At 42.0% G+C, this 27,241-nt stretch overlaps 1 protein-coding gene across 2 annotated transcripts in view; it reads right to left on the bottom strand.

The window, feature by feature from the left end:
- Positions 1-375: 375 nt before the first annotated feature.
- Positions 376-27,241, bottom strand: part of ITGB1 (integrin subunit beta 1) — a 73,009-nt gene continuing 46,143 nt past the window's right edge. Inside the window, exons 12-17 of one of the 2 annotated variants that reach the window (XM_034760110.1) lie at positions 25,411-25,649; positions 23,744-23,966; positions 18,100-18,332; positions 15,333-15,499; positions 13,214-13,294; positions 376-1,619 (exon numbers count right to left, since the gene is read on the bottom strand). In XM_034760110.1, coding sequence (XP_034616001.1) covers positions 13,220-13,294; positions 15,333-15,499; positions 18,100-18,332; positions 23,744-23,966; positions 25,411-25,649 — 937 coding nt within the window. In that variant the 3' untranslated portion in view covers positions 376-1,619; positions 13,214-13,219. The remainder of the gene's footprint in view (positions 1,620-13,213; positions 13,295-15,332; positions 15,500-18,099; positions 18,333-23,743; positions 23,967-25,410; positions 25,650-27,241) is intronic. The other variant, XM_034760112.1, reaches the window with a different exon arrangement.

Raw genomic sequence — 27,241 nt, 5'->3', positions numbered from 1 at the left:
GGTGGTGCAACACCCATAAGTGGGAGTATGCAGAGTCACCTCAAAGAACTCTGGTTACACTTAACCAACCTTCATTTTGTGCAGTGTAAGAATTTTTATTTTTACTTTTGAACAAATAATTTTGAGTTTACTTTTGTATAATTAACTCACTTTCCTGATACTCGGTCCAAAAAGTATATTTGGTATAAATATAACTTCTCTTCCTCCTCCCTCAACTCTAAAATTGACTATTGTAGGTAGCTAGATTTAAGAATTAAAAAAAAAAAAAAAAAATCTTTGAGGAACCCTAACTTTGATACAATTTTGTACATTATAAAGATTGTACATATTGCTTGAACAGTATTAACATCCCCAGTGTAGAAAGACAAGATGCGGTTTAGGTGTTTTTAGGTACTTTTAATTAATAAATAACTTCAGTAATAGCACTGTAAAAAGTGAACAACTGTTAAAATAAAAAGGCACTTAAAACAACAAACCAATTTGGAACAGATGCAATCTTAATGTTCAAAGGCAAATATACATGGCACATGTCAAAAATGAAACCTGACAGTGACAGTCATGTCACAGTACAAACTATGCAATCTCAGCTACAGGGTAAAGGCAAATGTACAGCCAAGACTGCAAAAGAAAATAAAGTTGTGCTGATACAAAAATATTACAAAAATTGCAACCAAATACATTAAAAGATTAGAAAGGTGACAGGCATCAGACTTTAAAGCAAGGAAACATTACCAAAAAGGACACTATATGAATTAAGGCCCTCATGTATTTAGAGAATGTCCTGGTGAGTGCTTCATGGTACTGCAGGCTGGCCAGGGCTTGAATTTACAAAGAAAAAATATGCAAGATACTAAGCAGCAACTTCTTGAAAAATGGCACAAATTTTAAAGCTTTTCCTTCCTAAAATGTTCTTCCTAACCCCTTCAATTTGTCCATAACCTGGCACTTGACAATTTAATAATAGGTATGCAGACACTTTTCACAGCCTTTTGCACCATTTGTTTCCAGCCTATTCATCTCACTGTTTCTAATCAGATATATCTAACAGATACCCAGTCATTGATCAACTTAAAAAAAAAAAAATCTCTGAGAGTTTGCAAGGAAATATTTAGTTAACATTTTAACTATGTCTGCAAACTCAAGCCCTGATAACCCTGTAAAGCTAAAACTTAATTTTTAATACTCAGTTGCTAGGCAGAGCCCTCATACTGATTGATTTCACCATTTCCCTCCCAGTCACATAACAGCAGTATCGTACGCTTCCCACAGAAGACCTACATTTGAACAACACAGTAAGGAAAAGGTCAAAAAGGCACCATGTGACCTTAGCTGATTAGGCTATGCAGTCTCAAGTTTTCTCTCAGTCCCCTGGCACTGATTATTTTATTTGAAGAAAAAAAAATACATATTGTACATTTTAAAAACCTGCATAGGAAACAAACCTATATGTAATGAGTTAGTAAAATCACTGCAGAACTGCCCTAAATCTATCTTACTGTGACTACAAAAATTGCTACGTTGCATACAGTGTTGTGAAGTAATACAAGTAGTGTTCATTTCCCCTCATATTTAGGATTGACCACAGTTGTCACTGCACTCTTGTAAATAGGATTTTCACCCTAAAAAAAGAAAAATGTTCACATTAGTATTAAAAGTACACACAACGAGCACTACATTTATGACAACTGTACAAACAAAAACATATTTTATGACATTACGCATTGATCTGTAGTGTTTCCAGATGCTGTAAGTAAATACTAGCTTAAATCATCTAAACAGAGCAAGATTTTCTCTATCAACTTTAGTAAAAGGCATGCTTAGCTAATAAACGCTAAGGTGTTAGGACAGATCTCTACTTTAGGATCACTCAATGACTACCATTCCAGGAGTGGTCAACCTGTGGCTCCGGAGCCGCATGTGGCTCTTCAGAGGTTAATAAGCGGCGCCTTGCACAGGCACTGACTCTGGGGCTGGAGCTACAGACGCTAACTTTCCAATGTGCTGGGGGGGGGTTCTCACTGCTCAATCCCTGGCTCTGCCGCAGGCCCTGCCCCAACTCCACCCCTTTCCCAAGGCCCCTGCCCCTTCCATGCCCTCACTCTTTCCCTCCCGCCCCCACTGAGCCTCCTGCACACATGAAACAGCTGATTGCGGTGGGTGGGAGGTGTGGGGAGAGAGGGGAAGGCACTGATTGGCAGGGCTGCCGGCGGGTGGGAGGTGCTGGGGGCTGGAAGGAGGGGCCCTGATGGGGAGGGCTGCTGACATATTACTGTGGCTCTTTGGCAATGCACATAGATAAATTCTGGCTCCTTCTCAGGCTCAGGTATGCCATCCCGACCTCTTCTGTTCTTTCCCTCTGAAGCACCTGGCATTGTCGGAAGACAGGATACTGGGCTAGCTTGCTATTGGTCTGACCCAATATGGCTGTTCTTATGTTTGGATATGCCACATGGTTCCCTTATAGTTTATGAACCACACATGCTCATCTGAGGGCTGAATGGTCAGGCGAAGGCTCTACATCTTTGATCTCATGACATACTGGTGAAGGAGTTGGGGGGAGCATTTCACTCAACATTTTTTGAACTGGAATGCTTGAAGTTAGGCTCTTAAATAAAAGTTGCCTGAATTTCAGTTACTGAGCATTTGTAGTTCTGATTGACTTTGTTCCCAGATGACAAAGTTCGGAGAACAGAAGGGTGTGCTGTCTGCCGGGAGCTAAGATATGGGATGTGGATGTGAGGCTGAAGAGGATACTAATGGGAGCAGGAAAGAATCCACTGATTATCCTTGATGTCTGAACAAATGACACAGCTAGATTCTTGCTGGAACATATCTCAACCAGTTCCAGTGCAGCGAAGCGGTAAAAGATGAGCTAGCTCATGTAGAGAGCCCACCTGACTCAGCGCCTTCATTGATCTTGATCTTTTGTATTGATCTTCATTGATCTTGTCTTTTGTATTGATACCTCACTGTGTGAGTGAAAGGAAGAGAGAAAGGGGGCCCAATGACACCATAGCGCCCCCCCCCACACACACACACTCCACCCAGATCTATAGACTCTTTAGGATCTGGGTTGCAAATGTTTGATCCTGGAGGAAAAGGAATACCACTGGAAACTTAACCTCTCTTTCTACTGCAGAATTTCAGAATGTTCCCTCACTTCCTGTCCATCCAGACTGAAATCAGGAAATGAACCAGCCCAGTCCCAGTAAGGGGGTACAGCCTGGGTGTCATCAAGTGCCAAGCCCTAAGCTAGTTCCCCCACCTTTAAAGAGAACCAAATCTAAACCGCATGGAACCTCACCACACTTACAGGTACCACTGCACTTATGTGTCCTAGGAGGATTGAAGTTGATTCCCCTGTAGTTAGCCATGGTCGACTCTCATGCCATTGATAGTTTTATAGATGCAATGGCTGCCCAGAACCTACAAATTCCTCTTTGGCCTAAATCTTAACTATACCTGGTAGAAAATGAATGGGTCACTCCTATCATCTGATCCAGTAACCCAGGAAATTGTTCTCTTAGGATATGTCTACACTGCAATTAAAAACCTGCAGCTAGCCTGTGCCAGCTAACTCAGGTTCACAGGGCTCGGGCTAAGGGGCTGCTTAATTTCAGTGTAGACATTTCGGCTCAGGCTGAAGCCTGGGCTCTGGGACCCTCCCCACTTGCAGGGTTCTTAGGCTGAGCCAGCTAGCCTGGGCCAGCCACAGGTTTTTAACTGCAGTGTAGACATTCCCTTAGAGGCCACAGTGGGAGAGCACCGCATGTTACCATACTTCAATGTGATCAGCTCTCAGCACTAATACTTGGTGTTTGGAGTAGCATGATCCGCGTATCTCCTGAAGAGGGAAGAGCATTGACTTTTCTTCCGATTATTGCCAAAAAGCAGGCCTGCGACCCCCCATGTTAGCCAATGCCTATTCCCCAGGAACAGATATTATTACCCAAAGAAAAACAGTGGGGGCCAGTGAGAAAGAAACTACCTTGAACCCAGAATCCCATCTCCCCAAGAAATACCAGGAATACACTAACATTTCTGAGAAAAAAACCCACATCTCTCCTGTCCCCACAGCAGGACTATAACTGTCCCATAGATTGCAGCTTAAGGTGAAGGCTTTTTATGGACAAATATACACCATATCCAAAGCAGACTGTGGAAGCACTAGGCATCTATAGCCAAGAAAATCTCAAGAAGGGCTTTAACTGTTAATCTTCCTCCCCAGCAGGGGCTCTAGTCCTTTTTGTATGAAAGGACTAGGTGCTCTGCATTTGCAGGGACTATCGAGCCCTAAATCTGCAAATGATATCCTCTGCCTCTTTATCCTGGAATTGCTAGATTGTGTGTGAACAACCACAATCCTCATGAAGTTAGACCACCAGGGAGCTTACAAAATAGTGCATAAGAGTCAGGGATGAGTGGAAAACAATCTTTCATACACTATACAGATACTTTGAATATTTAGTAATGCCATTTGGCCTAACCAATGCCCCTGGAACTTTCCAACACATCATGAATTATGTGTTCAGGGACACAGGGGAGCAGAATGTCATCATTTATCTCAGTGATATCCTACTGTTCTCAGAGAACCAAGAACAACACTGTTGCCACATCTGATCTGTACTAGAAAGGCTGTGGAAGCATGGTTTGTATGCCAATCTGGAAAAATGCCTCTTTGACCAGTCTTACATCAAATTTTTGGGCTACATCATCTTCCCAGAGGGCGTTCAGATTAAAAAAAGCAGCCACCTGTGACTGGTCAGCTACCCAGAATCCCCTTAAATTACAACATATACTGGGCTGTGTCAATTTTTATCAGCAATTTATTGCTGACTTCTCAGGAAAAATAGCTCCCCTAACTTCACTCCTACATAAGACTGCACAATGACAGAATATTAAATAAGTAGCTGCTTGCAATTAAAACCAGGTCCAAGGAGAGATGCCACTACCTTGAGAGGGCTTGGTCACTTGTACAGGTCTTCAAAGACAATAAGAACCTTGAGTATCTCTGAAAGGCCCAAATTTCAAACAAAAAGCTGCTAAGGTGGGTCCTGTTTTTCTCTGAGTTCAAGTTAACCATCACCTACCTGCCTGGGACCCAAAATGGGAAGGCCAACGCCTTATTGCAAAAAGGAGAGTACTACCAGGAAGGCAAGGAGCCAACTGCTGAGCCAGCATACTGCCTCAAAGCTAGTAATTTTCTCAACATGGCAGTTCACAAAGATCTGATCTCTGATCTCCCTTGTTTGATCCATCTCTAAGGAGGACCCCTTGCTTGGGGACCACATCTCAAGTGTTTGGGGACCGGATGCACTACTCTGAACATGATGGAGTAACATGTTTCAACAGGTGCATGTATGTATCTCTGAGTGCCTCCTCCTGCTTTGAAATGCTACATCTTTATCACGATACCCCACTGGCAGCACACTTTGGTTATTAAGCTCTCCTTTGCAACCTCCCACTTTTTCTACTGGCCCTGTATGAGGGCCAAAATTCAAGCCTGTATGGATTCATGTTAACTCTATGTCCATACCAAAGCACCTCGAACCAAGCTCACTGGTACTTTGGTCCCCCCAAAAATACCTGCAAAGCCTTAGATATCCATTTCACTAAACTTCAATGTGGAATTCCCTACATGGCCCACTTCATCCCCTGCAGCTGCTTACTCTCCACTGAGGTTACTGGCCAACTCACGATAAGACACATTATTTGTCTTCAAGGGCTTCCAGACCACATTGTCTCATGGAGAGAGGAAGCTCCTTGCCTGGGAGATAAATTTTCTAATCGTGCCTGCCTCCTTTGCTGGCCATGCAACTTGAGTTGGGCTGCTGAGATGCTGTCTGCATCTTGCCCAGTAGAGTTAGCGTCTCCAATCCTAGCTGGCTCCTTTCCTGCCTGTGGAAGGGGGATCCTAGGTGACCCCATCTGGTCTGGGCTGAGGGAGGAACTGCTTACTGCCAACAGAGTTGACTGAGCTCCTCAACAAGACACCTAATAGGCAGCAAAAGCAGACAACATAGACCTTTTCTTTTGCTTCTGGCCTTTTGTGGCCAAGTTCTCTTCTTAAAACCCACAGAAGCACCAGCTGCTGCAAACACCTCAGACGTTGAAGTGGAGCTGAGGGGCAATCTCTGCAAAAGGCAAATGCAACCCTATGACATGGCTGGGAATTAGCCAGCTAAACTGTTAGTTGGAAATTTGAAATAAAAAGCTCTACAGCAGAGAGGTCTGGCTAAAATACTGTGGAAGTGATAAAAATGGAAGAAACTTCAGGGGTCGGGGCATTCCATTGCTGCCAGTCCCTAAAAGGGTTCTTCCCCTGAGCTGAAAAACCCTTTGTAATGGATCTGTGGACGTTAGTACAATAAAGAACAAGTCATTTTATTGATTTATAGAAGTCTGGGTTCATATTTAACTAAACAAAGGAAGGCTATAGTACAGTGTGTGTATACTACATGTAGTGGGGGATAAAACATACACACTTCAATAACAGTGATGCACTTGCACACAACAAAGCAAGTCTTGATGCTGTCTCCATTCATATCAGACTCTGGCAAACAATTTTGATATGCAAATAATCCTTAGTAAGGAAGGAGAATCTCAAGCTGCTTAGGCAATATAAATATTTTAACTGTGCCCTTATGTAGCTTTTTAAATCTTCTAAACACTTTACAAATAAGTTACCCTCAACACTCCCCAGGGAGGTAAGCAAGCATTATCTCTACTTTACAAATAAGAAAACTGAGGCAAACAGGTTGAATGACTTGCAGCAGGCCACAATAGGCATCAGTGTAAGAGCTGGGATTAGAACTCAGGAGTTCCCAGGGTCTAATCCATATTCGGTCAACATATATCCTCTGGAAATAGATGATCAGCTGATATATATTAAATACAATGCTGTAAAAAGAGAGATCAGAGGCTTTGAAGTTTATATATCCCTTCATTTAGCAGATGACCAATCATGGGGGAAAAAGTCAGAGAATATCTGTGCTTTTCTTACATTTGTATGAATTTAGTGTTTACGTGCTGTGCCAGCGAGAGACTGATGGCCTCTATTAAGTACATAATAGGCAACAATAATGCAAACTTCCTCATGCTACCCGACCTGTGTCTCTCAGATCTGAGCTGAAGTAACCACTCCTAGGAATGTGCAAATAATTCAGTCTCTTGTGACCCACTCGATCAGTAGCCTCTCTGTTAAGACTAACAATGTAGTAGTGGACAACTGTTCACTAGACCAAACTCATTTTGCATTGGCTACTATTGGATGGTACCAACTTTTGGTTATTACCAATCTGTGCTGAATTTTGACTGATAACTAAGATGTGAATGATTATTTTCCATTATTAACCTCTTAGCTATGGAGTTCCACAGAATATCTTACCTTCTGAGATAAGTGTATTGCAGTTTTTATTTAAGGAAAATATATATTTCATTTATAAAACAGTGTAAATCAAAATGAGCACACATTTAACATGCAAATTTAGCAGATAAACCATTTCTATCACATGCCCACCTAAACGTCATGCACAGTTTAATTGAAATGATTCTAGAAACACTAGCTGTTCACACTGTATTCATAAAGTAGAACTAATTACACTTCACTTGAGACCAAGAATCTTAGGGCTCATCTACATGGTGCATTAGTGTGCACCAGGTGGAGTGTAAATTCTAAAGCTCACCAGAGTGTCATGCACTAACTTGCCCACATGGACCCTATTGGAGGGCACTAAAAGTTCCCTACTGATCATGTAGTCCCATTTTAAACGGGACTGCACTGGCAGACCCCTATGATGTCACAGAGCCCCAATGGCTTCAAAAAGGGCTGCATGCAGGTATAAGGGACGGACCATGTTTTTCAGTGCAAGATTGGAGCTTTGGTCTAGTTTCCTGGTTAATAGACTCTACACCTCTTGAAACAGTATCTAGGCCAGGGGTCCTCAAACTGGGGGTCGTGACCCCTCTGGGGGTTACAAGGTTATTGCAAGGGGGGTCCTGAGCGGTCAGACTCCACCCCCAAACCCTGCTTCACCTCCAGCATTTATAATAATGTTAAATATAAAAACAGTGTTTTCAATTTATAAGGGGGGGGGGGGTCATACTCAGAGGCTTGCTGTGTAAAAGGGGTCACCAGTACAAAAGTTTGAGAATCACTGATCTAGGCATACCTATCACATCAATAATGCTCACTTTTATACAAGGATTAGAAGAAGTCAATAGCTTTTGCTTTCCATTTAGAAATACTCTATTATAAAAAAAATACAACTAATTCAGATTCGTATCTGCCTCATTAATTTAACTTTGTTAAATTATAGAATCTTTACTATAGTAAGACTAAAAAGTTAAGAAACTTTACAAATTTAACACTGTTTTAGTCTAGATCCCACATGTATTCTGACTGGCTTGCTAAGATAGAACTTTTTAGCATTAACTTGCCCCCATATATATGTCAAATTATGCTAAAAATATTCTCATTAAAACTCTAACACATTGGGAGGGATTCATAGAAAGATCTAGGTACCTAAATCCCAGACTTAGGTGCCCAAATCCCAGTTTTGGCTCCACTGCAATACACAAAACTCCTGTCAAATCTATAGGTGCCTAAACTCACTCAGCACCTAAGTTTTTCAGGTTAAAGTTTCCCTGGGTGCTTATGTTTCTGAATCTGATTATGTGCACTGTTACCTCCCTACAAGCATCTGGACACTTATCTGCCACCTAAGCCCTGGAGTGATTCACAAACCAGGGGAAGACAGGCATTTGGCCACTTAAATTGCATGTGGAGCCCAACTGGTAGCCGTGCTAAGAAGGCATTTAAAATCCTCCCTGCAGCCTAGACTTAAGCACTCATCTCTGAGAGGGAGCGGGACTTAGTGCCCCTTCTCTAGTTGGCATCTCCCATTGCTTAGCTTAATATGCTTAATATCCCTGCCTAATATGCTTTTTGTGGATCGCATTCTTAGATGACTCTCTCCCCGCATTCACATTGTACAGGGAGCCTGCTGTGTGAATCTCAGTGTTGTTCCTGAGATTTTCTAGGCGCCATGATGCCCAGCATTGCAATCCCTAAGTCTCTTTGTGGATTCCCACCCATTTTGTTTAAAAATCTTAAAAGGAAACGGCAACTGCCATAGCTGTATAAGAGAGACGAGGTGACTGAGGTAATATCTTTTACTGCACCAACTTCTGTTGGTGAAAGAGATAAGCTTTTTCTTTCACAGGTGACCTGAAGAGGAGCTTTGTGAAGCCTGAAAGCTTGCCTTTCTCACCTGCAGAAGTTGGTCCAATAAAAGGAATTACCTCACCCACTTTGTCTCTGAAATGCCCTGGGACCAACACTGTTACAACACTGCAGATAATTGCAGAAGTAATTTTTCCATTCATACCTTCCAAACAGTACTGTTTTAAGCACTTCACTGGTTTGTAGTTCATGCAAGAAACTATTAACTACCTCTTAGATATCAAGGTGATATAGAAAACCTAGGATAAAGGATAAAGCTCACAAGATATATATAATTAAGGTTCCTGCAACAATATTCTCTCTGCTACATTACACAGTGTGTAGCATTTTAGATTACTGTTTGTTAAATACCTTGCTATATACAATATGTTTCATTGGCCTTCTTACTACTTTTTTCTCCATTGACGTATTGTTTCAATTTAAACAAATCACAGAACATCTAATCACAAAAACTATATGCATGATATGTGCAATTAGTCTGAGTTATGACCCAAGTTACTGTGGGAAACTTATCTCTAGAATCTTTTGACATTTGCTCAAGAACTGGTTCTCACTATCTACTCCATTTCACAAATATCATCAGGTCTTTTTGAATAACAACATTATGTGGATCCCCTGCCAAGCTTCAATGTTGGAAATTGCACCCCTCCCAAAAAAGGCATATCCCTTTTTCAGACAATACAGAAAGGAGGAGACACACCAAGCATGGCTGGAAGGCTAGAGGCCAGGAGTTAGCCCCTTGGATAAGGTAGGGTGCTTTTCACTGACACAGATCTAAACTGAGCATCACAGTGAAGAGCGTGTGGTAAGGCCCTGTAGAAGGAAACCCTAAGAGTAGAGTGAAGTGGCTTCTTCCTGTGGTGACACAGCAACCAGCTTCCCTGCCATGGTAACAGTATATGACTCTCCTCCAAAGTGTTTGAGAGGAACCACTATGATCCGCATGAGTTAAAAGTTATTGATGGAAGCCTACTGCTACTGTAAACTCGAGTGAAGCATCTATTTCTGGGGAGGTTCTCTACACTCCATTTCCTTCCTGAAAACCCACCCAGTCTATCCATGGCACCCTCGTCCCCTGCTCTGAACAGATTCACAGCAATAGAGCTGAGGCCATCCTGCAAAGCCAGGGAAGACCTAGACATTCCTGATATTTCTAAAGTTAAGAAAAAGACAAAAAGTTAACTTTAAAAAACCAAGCCTCCTTGTACCAATAAAGCAGCAAAAAGGCAGAAGCCAATCTAAAAAAAAACCTATAGGTCTCTTAGGTAACAGCAGGAAGGTTATGTCAAAGTTTTCTGAATTGCTTGGGAGATAAACATTTTTGGCTCATTTTGTATACCCTAGAGATGTCTGTCTAACTAATCAAGTTGCTCACAATAGACATGATTGCAGATAAGCTAAATGTAATAAACTGATTTAACAATTTTCAACAGCTTACTCAAGATTTAAGACACACTAATGGTTTAAAAATTGCAATAAAGTCTCTGTTCTTTAGAAGTTAAAACCATTTTTTTTTTTTAAGAATATCATCATTTGTTTAGCCCGAGCACTGTACAAGCCAAAATGAGCTGGTAGAAATACAAGGCCTCTGCCTCAAAGAATTTAAAATATACACAGATAACTCATCAACAAAGAAAGGGGGTGGAAAAATGACCCAAGCTATAAAACTGAATGATGACATTTAGTACCATCTGAGATCTGCCAACCAAGACTTTTATTTTACTTTAAAAAAAAAAAAGAGTGAAGATACTTTCATCTTGGTTCTTACCACCTGCTTGAGGAGAAAACGAAAGAGTAGTAGTCTTTTGAAAGAAATCAGAAAAAGGCATGGCAGGGCCAAGAGGGATCCAACCATACAGAGATGCATGGAACAGAGTGGAAAGAGAACACTAAGGGGGTAGTTAGATGTTTGGCTTGTGCACAATGAAGGGGGAAAGGAATGATAAAGAAGTAGGCAAGAGCTGGATTGTATAGAGTCTTAGAAGGAAGGACAAGGAAACGTCATTCAAGAAATCTCAGGAGAGCTGTGAAGGGACTGGAAATGGAGCTGGATATGGTTCAGAGTGAGGGACAAGGTAAATGATTTTTACAGCTAGGTTTTGGATAGATTGAAAAAGTGTGTGTTTCATGAGGCGAGAGTAGGAAAACAGACAGGATTACAATAGTTGAGAAGAAATAATCAGGGCTTGGGAAAGGTTTTTTATGGTTGGAATGGAAGGATTTTGGAGATGTAAAGGAAAAACTGGGAGAGAATGAGGAGTTGATGATAATACCAGGGTATAACCACATAAAAAATGAGAAGAGACCAGGTAGGAGAAAATCAAGTTATGGGTCCAGAGCCTTTCCCGACAAAAACCCCCCACCACTTTGAAATAAAAGGTGCAGCACTAGGTTCTATTGTGATGGACAAATTCTTCCTTTTCCATTTTCATTATTAGCCCCCTCTTCTGTCTCCCCCCCTGCAAGATTTTCCATCTTTCTCCCCCTTTCCCTCTCCCCCACCTCTCTCCTGTCATCTGTTTCCCTACCCATCCTCTCTATTCTCATCCCCATCTCTGGAGACCCTGGGGAAGGAGGAGAGCAATCTCACTTAAGAAACCTTCCTTCTAATCTCCCTTAGACAATCCATCTTCTCTGGCTTCCTGACCTGTACATCAGCGTTTGGCTGTCACTGTCCCGGCTTCTTGTGCTTTAGGGTTGAAGAAATAAGATCTTTGGGCTAATGCCATTCACCTCCTTCTGCCTTTCTCCTCAGTATCTGACATGGGAGCTAAGAATCTCAGAATCCAGTTTCCTTGTGATGGGCTTAATGCTGAGCCAAATGGAAGGATGCAGCTCCTGCTTCACTGCCTCATGGCTGGTGGCTGTTATAAGAGCGGAGCAGGGGCAGTCAGCAGCACAGAGCTGCAGCCAACAGTTTAAAGCAGAAGGCTGGAGTGTTCAGCCATAGTTTCAGGAGGGAAAGGGAGGCAGAAGGAGACTAACAGTTGGCTATGGAAGAAAATGGCCTTCCCTCATTCCCATAGATCAGGGGTCGGCAACCTTTGGCACATGGCCCATCAGGGTAATCTGCTGATGGGCCGCGAGACATTTTGTTTATGTTGACTGTCTGCAGGCACAGCTCCCTGCAGCTCCCAGTGGCCGCGGTGGTCAGCATGTCCCTGTGGCCCGCTGCTTCCCACAGCTCCCATTGGCTGGGAATGGCAAACTGCAGCCACTGGGAGCTGTGGAGGGCTGTACCTGCGGACAACATAAACAAAATGTCTCGCGGCCCACCATCGGATTACCCTGATGGGCCACGTGCCGAAGGTTGCCAACACCTGCCAGAGATGACACCCGAGAGACAAAGGATTATGATATTGCCAGTTGTGATGGGAAAATTAGGAAGGGGTTGCATATCTAATCATGAAATTATTAATGAACATATTTCACACTTAAAGAGTATGTTTAGATAGGGTTTTTTGTTTTTTTACCTTGAGCTAACTGACTGCCCATTAACTGAGGTAATTAATACATTTGTAAATGCTAGTCTGGATGCTCCCCAAAAGTTTGTTCCAGTAAAGCCACAAACATTTGTATCCCAGATAAACTGTAAAGGCTAGTCTGGACAGTCCCTAAAAAACTACCTTGAGTTAATTGACAGTCAAAAACCCCCTGCTGTAGAAAAGCCCAAAGAGATTCTCATTCGTCCACCACCAATTTAAATATTTTCCTTTATATAAAATACTATTCTTCTTCACATATAAACTCAGTTCTCAAGCAAGTACTGGGATATTAATAAATAAGCAATGTTGCTGTTAATACAGATTAAAGATTTTCAAGCTCCACTCTGTACAATTTCAGAACTGAAGCAACAGCAGATCAACAGAATAAGGCTCAAACTGTGATTAATTGGCAATGACACTGAGTCTGAAAAGAGTTAAAAGTGACATGCAAAGAAAAAGACGAAATTGAAAAGAAAATACAAACTGAGACTTAGAGACCAGCTTTACGTCCATAGTTTGGATTCTTGAAATTATTAATAGGACTCTTGTATATTGGATTTTCTTGCTGAAGTGAAAGAAATGGTCAATGTCGAATAATTCAACAGAAAAAAAGAAAACAACATTCTCAAGTATCATAAAATAAGGGAAAGATCATGCTGTATCTAAAGGAAAATTGTGTTAGTAATTTTCTTTTTAAATTATTTAGCAGTGGAACTCTAATACAAATCTGAAAAACCCTTGGCAGATCAATAAACAAGACTAAAGCCCTTCTAAGGAAATAACTGAAGCATAACTCTACTTATAAGGATGCGTGGGTGTTTAGTCCCACAAGATTTCAGTACATCAGCACTGAGGTTTGATGTTCAACCATTACTGACCCTCCCCACAAACCCTAATGAATATATATATTTAAGGTCTCCTTGCAAAAACAAAAAAGAAAAACCCAGTTACTTACCTTTCAGTAACTTGTTCTTTGAGATGTGTTGTACATGTCATTCCACTGTAGGTGTGTGCATGCCCTGAGCACAGTCAGTGGAAATTTTCCCCTCAGTTCCCGTTGGGGCGGCTTGGACACCCTCTGATGCCATGCACTCATAGTGCTGGTATAAAGGGTCCAGCCGACCCCACACCCCCTCAGTTCCTTCTTGCTGGTCAACTCTGATGTAGAGGGGTAGGAAGGCGAGTCATTGAATGGACACGTGCAACACATCTTGAAGAACAGTAGTCCAGGAAAGGTAAGAAACCGTTTTTTCTTCTTCAAGTGCTTGCACATGTCCATTCCACTGTAGGTGACTCCCAAGCAGTTGCATAGGAGGTGGGATTAGAGTTCATGGACATGCTGACTGCAAAATAGCTCAACCGAATCTGGAATCATACCTAGACTGTTGAGTAATGGCATAATGAGCAGAGAACGTATGTACTGACGACCAAGTCACTGCTCTGCAAATGTCCTGAATAGGAATCTGTAATAGGAATGCCACTGAAGACGTGTATGCGCTCATGGAGTGGACAGTCAGGATAACTGGTGGCGGAACACTCGCCTGCTCGTAACACATGAGAATGCACGATGTGATCCAAGAAGAAATTCTCTGCATAGAGATGGGAAGACCTTTTATCCTGTCAGCTATTGCTACGAACAGTTGGGGTGGATTTACAAAATGGTTTGGTCCTTTCTACATAGAATGCTAGGGCACGTCTTACGTCCGATGAATGAAGCCGCTGTTATTCGCTATTTGCATGTGGTTTTGGGTAGAAAACTGGTAAGAAGATTGCCTGATTGCTATGAAATTGGGAAACCACCTTCAGGAGGAAGCTAGAGTGAGGACATAACTGCACCTTATCCTCAAACAAGACTGTACGGAGGAATGACATGTACAACACATCTCAAAGAACAAGTTTTCTACTGAGAAAGCTTGCCGTAGCAAGGAGAACAGTTCCAGCAATCGTCACAGTCAGTAAGAAGAAACTGAGGGTGCGCCGGGTCGACTGGGCCCTTTATACTGTGCTATGAGCACACAGCACCAGAAGATGCTCAGCTGCCCCGATGGGTACCACTGAGAGAAAAATTTCTGGTGACTGTGCTCAGGGTGCGCACACACCTACAGTGGAATGAACATGTGTAAGCACTCAAACAAAGAGGATGATTTTTGCTCTTCTACAGTATGTAAATGCAACTCCCATCAACTTTTAATGGAAGTGGTCTGATTATTTGAGGTAACAATTTGGTCCACAGACAGGGTGTGGTACTCTGATGTCACAGTAACAAAGTTGGGCTAGTCTAGCACTATCACTTCAGTCTGTTTCCTTTTCTACAAGCTTGGCCCAAATTATTTAAGTAATTAGAACTCAAAACCTAAATCTTTGAGTACATGCTGGCTTATCTAGTCAGGTTATACATCCTAGGCGAAAGATGTTCTTTTACAATTCATCACTATTGACAGTATGTACAGAACATGTTCACGACCAACTCTAAACAAAGGTTTTTTGTATTCCAGTTTTTATCCTATAGAGGAGCACTTTGAAATATTTGGGGCACACAAACAAAAACTTTTGTACTTTCCGTAACAACAGTAGCTTTATTGAATTTAAGTTCCATGACTCACCGTGTCCCACTTCGCATTCATCTTCTCCTTTTCAAATTTAGCAAATTCTCTTCTGTCATGAATGATCATAAGTAGTTTCCAAATCAGTAATAAAGCAAGACCAATCAGAACAATTCCAGCAACCACACCAGCTACAATGGGAATGATGTCCGGGCCAGTGGGGCATTCTGAGGAATAGAATAATTACAGTACAGTGTAAAAGCAGCACAATTGCTGAAGAATTTAAATTATACTGTGCAACATTCAGAGCATCCAACTTGTCAAGAGCAATGCTAACAATAATTTCTCACATTTAAAATGCATCTGTGAATAATAATCTAAATTCGAGCTATTGAGATATACAAAGATTCTTATTCTAGTTTTGAGACACACAGATAGTGAGAAAGCAAGTTTTGATGCCACGGAGAAATGACTTCTGTTGACCAAATCAGCTTTTAAGACCACACAGAGCTAAAAGCACTTGAAGCCTTAAGATTAGACCTCTAGACTACTTATGAACAAGACGCGGGGAAACTGACTTTATGAGTGTAAATATGGATTAACCAGATAGTCCCAAAATACTCCTCGCTTTATAGAAAAAGTGTGACCTTGTTTCTACCTCAAGTTGCAGTATTTATACAAAGTCAAATCGTAATAGCATGATCCCCTGAAGCAGAGGAATTAGAATGTTAACAGATTTTTACAAGACTTCTTCAACATGCGAATCCAGTGCTTTGTTGAACTAGGAGATACAAAAATGATTGATATTTTCATTCATAAGGATGAGTAATTGCAGAACAAAAATGATACTTGTAAAATTAACTAAAACCATACAAAGGAAGTTATTTGTATGGAGAAGGTAAGGCAAGGGTAACTAGCACTCTTGTAAAAAAGTTACCTGTTTTGCTAAATACAGAATTCTGAATAGTCACCTAAACTAAGGGATTGATCCTGCTCCCCTTCTAGTCAATGGAAAAACTCCCATTAACTCTACTTGTGCAAGATCAAGCCCCAAGTGAACTGCTGGAATCTGTCAAGGTGCATAGTTAGTGTACTGAATCACCCCAAGGGACACGGATTTTGAGTCCTGCTCCTATTGGTTGGGCTGAGATTCCTACAGAATGCTAACATTATTAACCAATTTTTAAAAAAAATTTAAGGAAATAAAATGAGAAAGTCCATTAATGAACTTTATAACATTTTGAAAGTCAGCTGAGACAAATGAACATTTTACTGAGACTTAAACCCTTTGGGACGAGGCTTACCTTCATTACACATGGGCACAGCACCTAGCACAGAGTGACGGACTGCCTCTCCTCCTCTTCCCTTTCCCTATTCTCTCCTTTTGCTCCCCATCTAGGTGAGCCTTAAGTGGCCAGGTCAGATATTTTGTAGTAACAGCTATAGGCTAAGTGACTGTTGGCTTTTAAATTCAGTCATTTGAGTTAGCAAATGTCTTTAACGTATACAAAATTATGCTCCTCACTATGGAAAATTTCAACCGTAAAAGGAGAAATTTTGGGAACATTACCAAAAAAAAATAGTGAGTTAATGCAAGTTTCCATACAATGTTCATGATTGTAGAGAAGTTATTCCATGAATCTTTAAAATGCTGTACTGAGCAAAACAAATACAGCTCTCTGGGTCGACATCATACTAAACTAGTGCAACTAGGGGAAAATCTGGCCTTCATTGAGTAGATAGATTGATGCAGATATTTGCAATAATTTCCCATTAAACAGAAATAACATTTAAAATTAAATTAAAAAAACAGATAAACAAATCTCACACTACAGGGCATACATTTCACCAACTGAGGAAGGGATGTCATTCAAAGCTGCAGCATTGTACAAATATGTGCATTATGGGCATTAACACATTTATGTCTGAAACAGGGGGTGTTGGACACTGAATTAAGCAGACTATTGATCTTGTCCGATTTATCAATTCCTATAATCCTGCAGAATGAGACATAGCTTTCTACCTATCGTGTACAATTAATAAAAGGTATATTTTATATTAAGTCACTAACTCAGTCAGGAGACCACTAGTATGGTTGGAAGCAAAGGTCCTTTTCAGAAGAGATGTTAGCTTGATTAGACAGTAAGCCATCTGCCCACTAATCTAAACTAGCCAATTTCCCGGAAAACAACAAACCATTGATCAAACCACAGTTGAATCAATTTTTCCTCTGCCAACAGATATTTGATGAAACCACCTCCAGGAAGTCTGAGTATTATGGATTAATTCAATAAAAGGCCTGTCAGAACCATCCTTGAAGGTAAGTGGTCTAAGTAAAGCAAGGACTGATAAGAGAAATAATCAAGCATAAACAAAGGAGGTTTTTGCTATTCTGTACAAAGCTCAACATATAATGTGACATTTTACTTAATTATGTGTTTTTTGTTTTAAACTGTAACACGTTTCTAACCTGAGCCAAACCAGAAAGATTTGTATCAATGTATTTAGGACTTGATTAAAAGACATTATAGAAACATGATTTAAAGTATGTCAACAGGAAGCAAAAAAACTTTAAATATAACATATACAGCAAGTCATGTGAGCAAATCTGTTTCAGTCAGTGTAGGAGTCTGTAAACAGTGTCAATATCTGAGACACAAACACCAGTCTCAAGCAGCCTTAGTTTCAGAACAGGGAGCGGGGATACTACTTCTGGATACAATCTGAAGGTTCAGAAAGGTCAGTCAATGTAACTGTGTTGAGTATAGAAGCAACAACAGAGAGTTGGTCACAAAGGTGAAGGAAACATGCAAGAAGGGGTTTGTACCTGGTGTCTCCACCACATGGACAATGGCTTCATTGTTTGCATTGACGGAGTATGTGAAGTAGAACCAGCAGTCATCAACATCCTTCTCTTTACAGTGAGACAGTGGATCAGGCTGGCCAGGCTGTGGTAACTTATCTCGACTTTCCACTAGTGTCATGTTGAAATGCATACAGTCCTGAGAACATGTGTCCTTCTTTTCTCCCTTTTTGAAAGCTCTGCATTGAACACAGTCCCTGTTGAAATACAAATTAGTAACACCACTTTTAAACACGTTCATGAAAGGGAGATTTCTAGTATATTAATTTCCATCTCACTGAAAAATCTATTGGCAAAGAAGGCAGAAATACCACCTTGAATGTGAGACTGTCATCCATCATCTCCCCCTCCCTCTACCCTCCAATCCCATGTTTTTTTTTTTTTTCTTCCTCATCTCTTTTCTTCTCTTTCCTATCACTCTCCTTTTTACTTTGGTCTAATAAGAGTCTGGCTTAGCTGACCAAGACTGTATATTTTGCAACATTACTGTAAACTTGTGACCATAAAGAGGAAACTAAAAGCAATGCCCTAAACAGTCTGATGCTGGTACAAGTTTGAGAGGTCTTAGAGTCCTGGTAAAACTGTGTGCACTGCCTGTGTTTCTCCAGCAGTGAGATTACAAGTGAGACAAAAGCTGCATTTTCTATCTTTGCTATTCTTTTCTCTTTTATTTTATTTTGTGTGTGTCTTGTTTTTGTCTTCTAGGAAAAAGGATCTGATTTAAAGAAAACAGGAACGACAGTTGCAGCCCATCTTAACTAACTACTTCTCTTTTCTTCAAAAAAGGACAGTTATTACTCTCAGTTCAGGACTCAGGGAGGTCCCGGATGACTGGAAAAAGGCTAATGTAGTGCCCATCTTTAAAAAAGGGAAGAAGGAGGATCCAGGGAACTACAGACCAGTCAGCCTCACCTCAGCCCCTGGAAAAATCATGGAGCAGGTCCTCAAGGAATCAATTCTGAAGCACTTAGAGGAGAGGAAAGTGATCAGGAACAGTCAGCATGAATTCACCAAGGGCAAGTCATGCCTGACTAACCTAATTGCCTTCTATGAGGAGATAACTGACTCTATGGATGAGGGGAAAGCAGTGGATGTGTTATTCCTTGACTTTAGCAAAGCTTTTGATACGGTGTCCCACAGTATGGGCTGGATGAATGGACTATAAGGTGGATAGAAAGCTGGCTAGATCATCAGGCTCAACGGGTAGTGATCAACGGCTCCATGTCTAGTTGGCAGCCGGTTTCAAGTGGAGTGCCCCAGGGATCGGTCCTGGGGCCAGTTTTGTTCAATATCTTCATTAATGATCTGGAGGATGGCGTGGACTGCACTCTCAGCAAATCTGCAGATGACACTAAACTGGGAGGAGTGGTAGATACGCTGGAGGGTAGGGATAGGATACAGAGGGACCTAGACAAATTAGAGGATTGGGCCAAAAGAAACCTGATGAGGTTCAACAAGGACAAGTGCAGAGTCCTGTACTTAGGACGGAAGAATCCCATGCACTGTTACAGACTAGGGACCAAATGGTTAGGAAGCAGTTCTGCAGAAAAGGACCTAGGGGTTACAGTGGACGAGAAGCTGGATATGAGTCAACAGTGTGCCCTTATTGCCAAGAAGGCTAACGGCATTTTCGGCTGTTAAGTAGGGGCATTGCCAGCAGATTGAGAGACGTGATCATTCCCCTCTATTCGACATTGGTGAGGCCTCATCTGGAGTACTGTGTCCAGTTTTGGGCCCCACACTACAAGAAGGATGTGGAAAAATTGGAAAGAGTCCAGCAGAGGGCAACAAAAATGATTAGGGGGCTGGAGCACATGACTTATGAGGAGAGGCTGAGGGAACTGGGATTGTTTAGTCTGCAGAAGGGAAGAATGAGGAGGGATTTGATAGCTGCTTTCAACTACCTGAAAGGGGGTTCCAAAGAGGATGGATCTAGACTGTTCCCAGTGGTACCTGATGACAGAACAAGGAGTAATGGTCTCAAGTTGCAGTTGGGGAGGTTTAGGATGGATATTAGGAAAAACTTTTTCACTAGGAGGGTGGTGAAGCACTGGAATGGGTTACCTAGGGAGGTGGTGGAATCTCCTTCCTTAGAGGTTTTTAAGGTCAGGCTTGACAAAGCCCTGGCTGGGATGATTTAGTTGGGAATTGGTCCTGCTTTGAGCAGGAGGTTGGACTAGAGAACCTCCTGAGGTTCCTTCCAACCTGATATTCTATGATTCTATGATTCTCTCTTTAATACCGTCTAAAAGACTGTCAAACAAGGTTTTTTTTATTCTAAAACCTGTCTCCATCTAAAGGGAAAGGGATCAAAGGATGTTGTTAAAAGAAAATCCTTATTTAATAGTTTACAATGCTTCAACTGTTTTTCTTTCTCTTCTGCATCTTTAATAAAAGTTTTTAAAGGGTTTGCCATGGTACTAAGCAGGGTGAGGTCTTTCAATACCAAACCGAACCTTGCTTAAAACTGTTTAATGTTGGACAGTAAGTGGGTTATGGCCCATATATTCTATCTAAATGAATATAAGAGGTGTAAGAAAGTGTAATGCCCTTTTATCTTGGCTTTGTCTTGCTTGATCTTGTTTATCATCTTTAATACCAAAGGCATTGGAGAGAATGCATAAAGAAGGCCCCTCGTCCACAGAACAAGGAAAGCATCTCCCAGAGTGAGAGACCCCAACCCTCCTTTCAGACAAAATTTTTTGCACTTTCTGTTGGTGGTGGCGTCAGCAAAGAGGTCCACTTCTGGAAATCGCCAGGTCAGAAAAATGTGATTCAGAGTTCACGAGTCCAACTCCCCATTCATAATCTTGAAAGAAGTGCTAACTGAGATCATTGGTGTTCTATAGGCCTGGAAGGTAATTGGATGTGATTGGCTATACACTAGTTCCATAGCTTTACTGCTTCAGCACAAAGGAGAGTGGATCTTACCCACCCACCCTTCTGGTTGATGTAGAACATGTAGATTATATTGTGTTATGAATTTTATGGATTTAGCCTTGACTAATGGAAGGAAGTGAATACAAGCATTTCTGGCTGCCCTCAACTCTAGGAGATTAATGTGAGGACATGCTTCTTGGGCAGACCCTACCAGAAACCAAAGGAATCTCTTGTGAGAAGGATGAATTGTGACATGAAAGTACATGTTCTGAAGGTCGAGATCCAATCTGCCAATGCCAACGATGGAATTATAGCAGTGAGTCTCACTATTTTGAATTTTTGTTTTTTCACCAAATTGTTTAAGAGTCTTAAATCTAGAATCGATCTCTATCCTTGTCTGCCTTTGGGATCAAAAAATACTTGGAGTAAAACTCCTTCCCTCTGTGCTGAGCTAGAACTGGTTCTATGGCTCCTATGCATAGAAGGAAGTAAATTTCCTGTCTCAGCAAGTGCTCATGAGAAGGGTCGCTGAAAAGGGACATAGAAGGGGGATGGATGGAGTAACATGGTTTAATAACCTCTCACCCACTTGTCAGATCTAATCTACTCCCACACAAGTTGAAAATGGGAGCAACAGTCTGCAAAGGCGGGGGGAGGGTGGGTTGAATGGTGTAGTTGCAGCTTGGTGACATGGGGTGGTTCCAGACTCTCAACCAATCTATCAAAACTGTCATTTTTATGACAAAGATGGTTGAGTGACAGACAGATCTTTCTCTGAAACCTTGGCTTCTTTCTGGACAGCTTTGTGTGACTTTGAAATCCTGAAAATTAAACGGGACAGGATCTTTGTGCTGTTTGAAATCAGCTAAATGTTTGTTTACATGTAGACGTATGTAGTGGTCGTCCCTCCCCCTTTGGATCGGAGGGAGGCCACACTACCTCACCACGCCATTGGGACCGCCGCTGAGTTTCAGGGGAATTAGCGTTAGGGTCCCAACCGGTCTAACGGGGCTGAGCAGCCAATTGTTTATAGCCCCTGGGCCCTTTAAGCAGAGGCCAGGCAAACACCTTAGTCTGTGGTCTCTGGGCCCTTTTAGCAGGGGCCAAAGCAGACACAACAGTCAATTAAGCTCTGAGCCCTTTAAGCCGGGGCAGAGCAAAACCCCAGGAGTCAATTAGCTCTGGGCCCTTGGTGCAGGGACAGAGAAGAAACCCAGGGGACAGTGTCCTAGCTCCAACAGACGGTCGACAAATGCAGGCCTCTTGACCTGGCGAGGGGAGGTTGCCACCCATGGGTGGGGTGGCTGGTGGGGCCCAGGCTCACCCTACTCCACTGGGCCCCGATCCAAGGCCCTAACAGTGGTGGAGTGGTCCGCCACTGGGTCAGCAGGGAATCCAGCTACAACATGCTGACCATGCTTCTGGCAGCGCTATAGCCAGACTGAAGTTGGCTGTTCCCGGGCCACTTCCCCCCGACCCCTCTTTCTATGTTGGTCCGGGTGAGCTTGCGGATGATGATGGGGCACTATGCTCACTCAGAGGCCGATATCAATTGGGGGTCTCTGGGCTTGGATGCGATGCTGGATGGAGAGAATGCTCCATCATTAAGAGCTTAATTTCACCTCCCAATTCTTCATTGCTCTGCTTTGAGGGACATCCAACTCCCCCTAACAGCAGATATACTGGAAGTGTCCGTCACTAGCTGGGATGGCTTCCCAATATGATGCAAGACAACACTTGAAGCCAAGAGATCCTGGCATATCCCAAGACAACAGGGATCAAAAGAAAAAAAACCCTCTTAAGAAGAAAGGATTATAAAGCAAACCTATACAAAATAAGAGAGATAAAATAAATTACAGAAAATAATTAGTCTAAAGAATAAACTCTGAACATTTATAAACGGACACACTAAAGGCTCCATCTCAGGCTGAGGTGGTTGAGAAGGAACTGAGCACAGCCCACCCATGCAGCCTGATATAGCTTCGGTGCAGGGCACGAGGAGGCATAAAGCACATGCGCTGGCTGAATGGGCACTTTACTGAAAATCTCCGATCGAAGGCGCATGCACTCCAGGTTGCACATTATGCAAAGAAGAATCTCTGGCATCTTATCTATGAAATGAGGGTCCCTTGCCCCTAGGGTAGGAATATTCATAGATTCTCAGCCCAGAAGGGACGATCTAGTCTGAGCTCCTGTATAGCACAGGCCATAGAACTTCCTCATAGGAGTCCTTAGTCAAAAATAGCGGTTGTGAAATACACAGAAATATTAACTGCAGTCACTCGATGAGGAGATTTGAACTCAATCTTCTGGATGCAATCCAGGGTACCTTTGGCTTTACATAGAAACCAGGTTGCAAGGTTAACTATGATGCAGCCGTCACTGTCCCATAAATAGAGTCATACAAAAAAAAAGCCAGTCTGAACTGATTTTTATTTATCACAAAGCACATTGTGATATAAAGGGAAGAAAGTTAAGGACTAAACTATCTTAGCTAAGGTAACTAGTTGAAGTTGTGTATTTTTTGTGTGTATTTGTGACTCAAATTTATTTAATCTTCTCCTACTGCCCCTGGGGATTATATCCCTGTATTTCAGATAGAAATACGAGAATGAAGCAGCAATGAATATCAAGGGCCTCATTTTCGAAGTTGAGAATATGTAAATACCAAAAATGTACATATACACGGCATCTCTGAAAGCCTCGCCTTTGTTGTACTGACACTTACTTGTGCCCTGCACAGACACCAAGGCAGGTCTGACACATTTCACACGTGGGGCCTTGGAATTTGGCATCTGTGCAGTTACAGGTTCCACACTCACAGGTTCCTCTTCCATTGCAGATTTGCCCATTGGAAGCCATACATGAAGATGTATCCAAAGAGCAGTCACAAGCACTGCCAGTGAAATTGGGATAACACTCACATACTCTACATTTGCAGTTACCATTTCCTGCATGTTAAAAAGATATTTTAGTAAACTTAAGTAAATATGCATTTTGTGGCACTGAAAAATATTTTGAATAATAGCAAAAAGAACGAGGAATGCTTATGGCACCTTAGAGACTAAAATTTATTTGAGCATAAGCTTTCCAGAGATAAAGCACACTTCATCAGATGCACGAGAAGCTTATGCTCAAATAAATTTGCTAGTCCCAAAGGTGCCACAAGCACTCCTCGTTCTTTTTGCTGATACAGACTAACACGGCTACCACTCTGAAACCTGTCACTTTGAATAATGTTTGCCATCAGGGAATATTAGAAATATAAACTGACTGATGCAAAGATAAAAAGATGACAAGTAGAACTAATGTTGCCTCCTTCTAGAGTTTTTTAGTTAACGACATTTCTCTTCCCTCCTCACAAAACCACAACCAAAGAACCAGAATGGCTGATGAAAGGTCACTCATGGAGACCATTATAAAATTAAGCCCCCTCCCCACAATAGGTAATCAGCATATTGGCAGAATCAGTGCAACCTCTCTCTAATAATAATTTAACATTTATATCAAGCTAGTAGCCTAGATGCCTCAATCAGGTAGGGGCCCTACTCTGCTAGGCACTATACAAACATATGGTAAACAACATAATTTGCACCTCAACCTTGTCTTAAAAGAGCTCAAGTCTCAGGACAAAAGGTCAGGTACTATTCAGGGTTGATTAAGTCCTTGGCCTCTTCTCAGACTGCTCGGAAGGATACCAAATAGTCACCAGTAGTTTATACAATGTGAACAATATCCACTAGTATCTGGGCTAAGATTACCAGCTCATTTTGTACTGGTAGAGGTTACAGTAAGACAGTGTAGTAGTACAGTATCAAGACACTTGACTCAGCATTTACTATACCCATCTTGTCAGAGCCAACCAAAGTTTCTTAGATGGGGCATGTAGTAAAAACAAGTGCAAAACTCTCCCTCAAATATTGCACTGGAAATTTTCAAATCATAAACTTGATTTATGATTTCAGCTCTTTTAATCATTTATAATTTACTTTATCATTTTATATTAATACATATTGTAGGTATTTGCCTGAGATGTACAATAAATTCTGGTCTCCTTTTAAAAGACAAAATTTTAAATTTTTGAAGTTCTCATAGCATTTCACAGCTCTTGTCAAATTCACTTTACATCATAGACTGGAGCTGTGATGGCAGGGAAGATATTTAATCTGAAGTATTAGCATTTCTACTAGCACATACCATACCCTTGGCTATAGACTGACGGCCATTATATTATTAGGTAACTATTTTCAGACACTATCTGCTCAGGCCAGATTCAAATGGCTCTATATTTCATTTATTACATCCTCTAAGTCACCTAGCCGCTGTTCAAATTTGTCAGCCTCACTCTGTAACGTATTTGCAAAGTTTTGTACAACTATGAATTATATTTCTCACCTCCACAAATTAAGCCATTAGATCTATCACAGTTGAAGTTATCACATTCACAATATTTGCCAGAGTAGACTTCATTGGTGTTGCCCCTTTTCCTGCATACACATTGTCCGCAAACACACTCCCCATTGTTACTGCATATTTCTGTACTGTTCTCTCTTCTACAGTAAGCATCCATATCTTCACTATTTACTTCATCTGTGCTGCATTCACACTTCTTTCCAATACGTCCTTCGTTACACCTAGAAGAAAAATATATGCCTAAGATTTAAACTGAGTAAAACTCATGTGAACTGAAAATGTTTACACACAATAATATATACAAGAAATAGATTCAACAGGATAGAAGGCAGTGGTCACAGTCACTGTTTCTGCAGGGAATGGTTTGAGGTTCAAACTAGATACCAGCTGAGACTTAAGTGTAACCATACTTGGGACCTAACTGTGCCATTAAGCAGTTTCTGAGCTGCTTACTTGTTCCAGGTGAAAAGCTGAGGACTGCAACCTATGACAACATGGCTATGTAGCCATTATTTCTGTAAAATGAGATAAATTTTACTTATAATTTTTAATATAAAAATAGTGCCAGTCAGGACCGGCTCTGGCTTTTTTGCCGCCCCAGGCAAAAAAGCCTCCTGCTGCCGCCCCCTCTCCTCCCCCCCAGGGCGGCAGGGGAGGGCGCCAAGTCCGGCCACGGGCCGCTCTCCCCAACCGGCTGGAGCCCCGGGGGGAGGGCGGCGAGCTGGCCGGGGCTGCGCTCTCCCCGGCGGCCAGAGCGCCGGGGGAAGGGCGGCGAGCCCGGCCGGGGCTCCGCTCTCCCCAGCGGCGAGCCCGGCTGGGGCTCTGCTCTCCCCGGCGGCCGGAGCACCGCGCCGCCCCCCTCCAGGTGCCGCCCCAAGCACAAGTTTGGTGGGCTGGTGCCTGGAGCTGGCCCTGGTGCCAGTGGCTATTTACTATGGCTATTACCCTCTACCCCACTTAATCTCCACCAAGGAAACATTCTCGCTTAGACACTGTGCATTCGAGGGCTGGATTCTCAGAGGTACTGAACACCCGCAGCTCCCAAGGATTTCAGTTGCAGTGATGGGTTTTCAGCACTTCAGAAAATCAGGAACAAGTGTTTATGAATAAAAGGTGGGTTCTTATGGTTATCACAAACAAACCTGAGAGCCATTTAAACCAGAGATGAAGCTTTAATCAGGAAATCATTCAAGTGTAGAAAAGAGCAAGGAACTATTCTTAATACTGAATCCATTATCTTTTTTGTCTTTGTATGTGAAGTCATAGAGATGTCAGTGACAGTGATGTATAAAAGTAATCTCTCTCTCTCCCCCGGCTGGCAAACATAGGAACTTTGCTTTGTTTATCCAAAGGGAACGTGGAGAAAAACTCTCTTGAAAGTGAAGCAGGTAGTACTTCAGGCAGGTAATATTTGATGACTCCCCCTTTCCAAATGCTTACCAGTTAGAGAAACATGCCCCAATCTGCAAGCATTCAGTGCACACAGCACTTCCACTGACTTCAAAGGGAATTCCATATAAAATATCCTGGCAAAATCAGGTCCTACGTTAAATATGCTCCTGAAAACTTTCCATTAAATCAATACCTATTGTTGTTTGTCTTTAATAAATAACCGCATATGAGGGAGCTGGGAAAGGGGTTGAAAACTTCGTAATTTAAAAATAATGGTTAGAGACACAAGATGGCTAAACTGTCATTGCTGCGATGGACACAGCGGTGTTGATTTAGTGGGTTTGGTGAAGATAAGCTAAGTTGATGGCAGAGCGCTCTCCTATCGATGTCTGTACTCCACCTGCCCGAGAGGAGGAAGATA

This window comes from Trachemys scripta, chromosome 2, assembly GCF_013100865.1.
Source record: "Trachemys scripta elegans isolate TJP31775 chromosome 2, CAS_Tse_1.0, whole genome shotgun sequence".
Classification (NCBI taxonomy): domain Eukaryota; kingdom Metazoa; phylum Chordata; order Testudines; family Emydidae; genus Trachemys; species Trachemys scripta.
This window is presented reverse-complemented; position numbering and strand designations above follow the sequence as displayed.